Source organism: Limulus polyphemus, unplaced genomic scaffold (genome assembly GCF_000517525.1).
Source record: "Limulus polyphemus unplaced genomic scaffold, Limulus_polyphemus-2.1.2 Scaffold5566, whole genome shotgun sequence".
Lineage (NCBI taxonomy): Eukaryota > Metazoa > Arthropoda > Merostomata > Xiphosura > Limulidae > Limulus > Limulus polyphemus.
In genome coordinates, this window is record NW_013671176.1 from 11,283 (window position 1) to 15,909 (window position 4,627).

The window sequence follows — 4,627 nt, forward strand, 5'->3', positions numbered from 1 at the left end:
ATATATATATATATATATTGTAGGTTTATTTGGTAATACTACTTATGACAGTTGAGCACAATGTTAACAGATCGTGGGTTGATGTAAAATGTTCGTGTTCACATTCTATAGCAACGTACATATTAAAGCTCTACTATGTCTTTATATCTACTAATCTTGATTTTCAAGGAATACTCATACTCCTGCCACTTGTTAGATAAAACAGTGATAAAAACTGTGTTGAATTCCGATTCTGACTGGTTGAAAGTTCTTTCGTGCATTTAATATTTGATAAGGAACAAAAGGGGGCGTTCCTGGTGAAATGAATTCCTTAATATAGTAACTCAGGAAGACGAATCCACTGAAACACACACACACAGACATTTTTGGCCAGAAGTATATTTTTCGCCGCGGGCCAGCGGCTCATATCTCCGTCATCCTTGACCGACTTGAGATCTAATTCCAGTTTTGGACTCAGGAGGTCAAACCCTTTCGATTGATGTATTTGATCACGCCTCATAGATTAATTTACTTTAATCCTGCTTAAAAGAATTTCAAGTGCCGCGGCTATTGAGGATTCTGTCTTGTATTATTTTCACATTTTTTTTATTATACGTTAGAGTAATAACTGGAGTTAATTATCACTTTTTAGCCGCGGCACTTCGGCTCATAGAAGGGTTTTTCAAGTACAAACTTTTAACTCATAGCTCCATCATCTCCTGACCGATTCAAGGTCTAATTACAGTTTTAGACTCAGGAGATCAAACCTTTTCGACTGATGTATTTGTCCACGCTCAAAGTCTCATAGATTAGTTTATTCTAATCCTGCCTCTAAGAATTTCAATTTGAGAGTAGGCTGGTAGAGATCCTGATGACTAATAAAATCGAATCGGGTATACGTGCGCCCTGCGCTTAGTATTACTGGCGCACAAAAATATAGCTAATTAAAAGGGAAACAAAGGTCTTATAGATTAGTTTATTCTAATTCTGCCTAAAATAATTTTAAATGATATGGCTATTAGGATTATCTCTTGTTAAATATTGCATTTAAATTGTATGCTGGCCTTTTAACCTTAGCGGCTAATGGGGAAGAAAGGCCTGTTACTTACTGATGTTAGTAGCTAACGGCGAAAAAAGGCCTGTTACCTACTGACGTTAGTAGCTAATGGGGGAGAAAGGCTTGTTACTTACTGATGTTAGTAGCTAACGGCAAAAAAAGGCATGTTACCTACTGACGTTAGTAGCTAATGGGGGAGAAAGGCCTGTTACTTGCTGACATTAGTAGCTAATGACGAAGAAAGGCTTGTTACCTGTTGACGTTAGTAGCTAATGGCGAAAAAAGGCCTGATACCTACTGATGTTAGTAGCTAATGACGAAGAAAGGCCTGTTACCTACTGACGTTAGTAGCTAATGACGAAGAAAGGCCTGTTACCTACTGATGTTAGTAGCTAATGACGAAGAAAGGCCTGTGACCTACTGACGTTAGTAGCTAATGGGAGAGAAAGACCTGTTACCTGCTGACGTTAGTGGCTAATGACGAAGAAAGGCCTGTTACCTGTTGACGCTAGTAGCTAATGGCGAAAAAAGGCCTGTTACCTATTGATGTTAATAGCTAATGGCGAAGAAAGGCCTATAATACATAAATAAATCCTTAAAGGTCTTAGAAAGCGTATATCTAAATCTTGTTTGGACAGATATCAAGTCACTTAAAAACGAATTAAAATGTATTAGTTACAATATCTCCGTGTTGAAATAAACTCTTTTAAAACCACAATATTTATAAAATTTTGATGGTTTTCTGGCATGCCATGATTACAAAATAAATAAATATATATAAAGGCTATTTTTAAATGATCGTGAACTGTTAAAGTATTGGCTCTTATTTCGCTAACTTTTCCAAATGATTGTTTTTTGTTTTTTTGGGGGGTTACACAACTTCAAGGTGCCCAGCAGTATTCGTATCAATAAATTTTGGGGGTGCTTAGGCACCCACGGAGCTATAACGTTGGAATAGAATCTTTATGAGGGTAAGTTTCAAGTTACCGCTTAAATATGATGCGATTCAGAATGCTAAAGCTTGGTAATTTTTGTGTGTGTTTGTCTTAGAAAGGTCGTTACTCAGTTCGAAAAACACATTTTTTTGCTACATATAACTTATTATATAATCATTAGAGGTAGTGCTTTGTTTATTTTTTAAAAAAATTGTATTCAAGTGAAATTCAATTGTCGTTGTCTTTTTTTCAGGATGTTTTTCAGAATCACTGTGATGACGAAGAGAACTTGGTCCAGAAACAGTAAAGGCATTTTGTCTTTGAAATGTAGTTTAACGCTGGAAGGATTTCTTGGGACCTGGTTCCGTTTTCCACAAATAACTAGCTCCAACGAAATATCGTGGGAACATTAAGGCCACCGCTTTAACACTCTTTTTCAGTATGACTCTCCGCAGAAGGTTTCGACTAGCGAAAATGGTTGGAACTAGGAGAATAAGCAAACGGCAACACACGTCATTTTACTTTGTATTGACATTCCTCTTATTATTCATATGTATCCTCTTTATTGAAGTTTTTTTTGTGGAAGAAAATAATCCCATGGAATTTAGTATTTTTGAAAGATTAGGGTGGAAGAAAGACACGAATAAAGAGATAGTGCTACCCCCTCACGTGGCGAGAGAACTAGCACGTGTCATAACAGACGCTGTTCAGGAAGATTTGGACGTTATTGTCAATCTGTACTACGATGCTGTAGTGGATGAAACAGGGGCGCTTGGGAATAAAAATGTTGACCATTGGCAACCGGTTAGAGGAACAAAAGATAAATTTCTCGTTTTTTCAGCTTATTATGACGATCGAAGAGTGCAACTGATTCGGGTGATCGCAGCTGCACGGACGCGAAATGCAGACAAAGTAATGTGTAAATTTTGGTTTGCTGATGGGTATTCTTCGACTACTGTTCCCGCGTTTAACAAATTAATACAAGAAAACTGGAACTTGAAATATAGCGCTTATTTTGTACTGTGTCCATTAAGTAAGGCTCTTCCCTCGGTGCCGGAAAGGGTGTCCATAATTACTTCAGAAAACGCTGAAATTACGAACTGGTTGGTTGTACATAACAATAAACAAAACGTCACTTCACCTCATGGAATAGCAGTGTGTGTAAAGCCCGTGCATTATGATTACAACAAACTATTGAGCTTTATCGAATTTATAGAATTAAACAAGATTTTTGGAGTCGAACATTTTATTTTGTACAATGATACGATTGGCCGTGACGTTGCGTGTGTTATGCGACAATATATGGCAAACGGAATTATGAGCGTTCTTCCTTGGAAACTAGACATGGTTTCCCAGAAAGAGATCCGGACAGAGGGCTTGTTCGCTGCCCTAAACGACTGTTTGTACAGAACGATGTATAGGTTTCGGTTTGTCTTAATGATTGATTTCGATGAATTCATTGTTCCCCACAAGAGCGATTCACTTACCGAAATGCTGGAAGTCGTCGCTAAAAACAAACCTCTGAAAACAGGTGCTTATTCATTTCAGAATTCCTTCTTTTATCTCCAGTGGCCGTCAGACGCTAAGTCTCGGAGTTTACCTCTTCGTTTGATAACGCTGGAGAAAACTGTGAGGAAATTAAAGTTTCATCCCCACAAACAGCGCTCCAAGTGCATCGTGCTTCCAGAACGCGTGGTGGAAATGGGCAACCATTTTGTCTGGGAGTTTCTTCCGGGTCGTGCCATGGCGAACGTCCATTCAGACATTGGGTTTCTGCATCACTACCGAATCTGTGAGTTTGGTGGAAACGACTGTATCAACACGACCTCCAGGGTGGACCGCAGAATTTATCGTTGGAAGGACCAACTGGTCCAGGCGGTTCAGACACGCCTGAAGGACTGGGAGTTCATCTGTAATTTCTTTGCCGTTTCGGCAGACAAAAAGACCAGTCTTCTTCTCTGACAAGCTTTGCTGCAGTCTTGAACACTCACTGCCTTACGTTTTGCCCACTGTTCTAAACCTATACTCGACAAGGCTTTAGAATTAACAATAAGCAAATAAATAAAGCAACAACATTATTAACCCTAAAACTTTAAAAGTAATACCTTAGAAACTGCATTTGAGATCCTGGCTACGAGGTTTTTATTTCAGGAATTCTTATTGTCACTTGTTTTGAGTAATATACGTTTTTTTGTCTTGAATAACACCAAAATTTTAGTATTGAGTAATACCAAAATATCCATCTTGAGTAGTACTAAAATATCCATCTTGAGTAGTACTAAAATATTCGTCTTGAGTAGTACCAAAATATTCATCTTGAATAATACCAAAATATTCGTCTTCAGTAGTACCAAAATATTCATCTTGAATAATAACAAATATCCATCTTGAATAATACCAAAATATCCATCTTGAGTAGTACTAAAATATCCATCTTGAGTAATACTAAAATATTCGTCTTGAATAATACCAAAATATCCATCTTGAATAATACCAAAATATCCATCTTGAGTAGTACTAAAATATCCATCTTGAATAATACCAAAATATTCGTCTTGAATAATACCAAAATATCCATCTTGAGTAGTACCAAAATATCCATCTTGAGTAGTACTAAAATATCCATCTTGAATAATACCAAAATATTCGTCTTGAA

At 37.3% G+C, this 4,627-nt stretch overlaps 1 protein-coding gene across 1 annotated transcript in view; it reads left to right on the forward strand.

Annotated features, from left to right (window-relative positions):
• LOC106472733 (beta-1,4-galactosyltransferase galt-1-like) overlaps positions 1 to 4,209 on the forward strand; it is an 11,602-nt gene extending 7,393 nt beyond the window's left edge. Inside the window, exon 2 of the mRNA XM_013933390.2 lies at positions 2,225 to 4,209. Coding sequence (XP_013788844.2) covers positions 2,413 to 3,933 — 1,521 coding nt within the window. The 5' untranslated portion in view covers positions 2,225 to 2,412 and the 3' untranslated portion in view covers positions 3,934 to 4,209. The remainder of the gene's footprint in view (positions 1 to 2,224) is intronic.
• Positions 4,210 to 4,627: the final 418 nt, after the last annotated feature.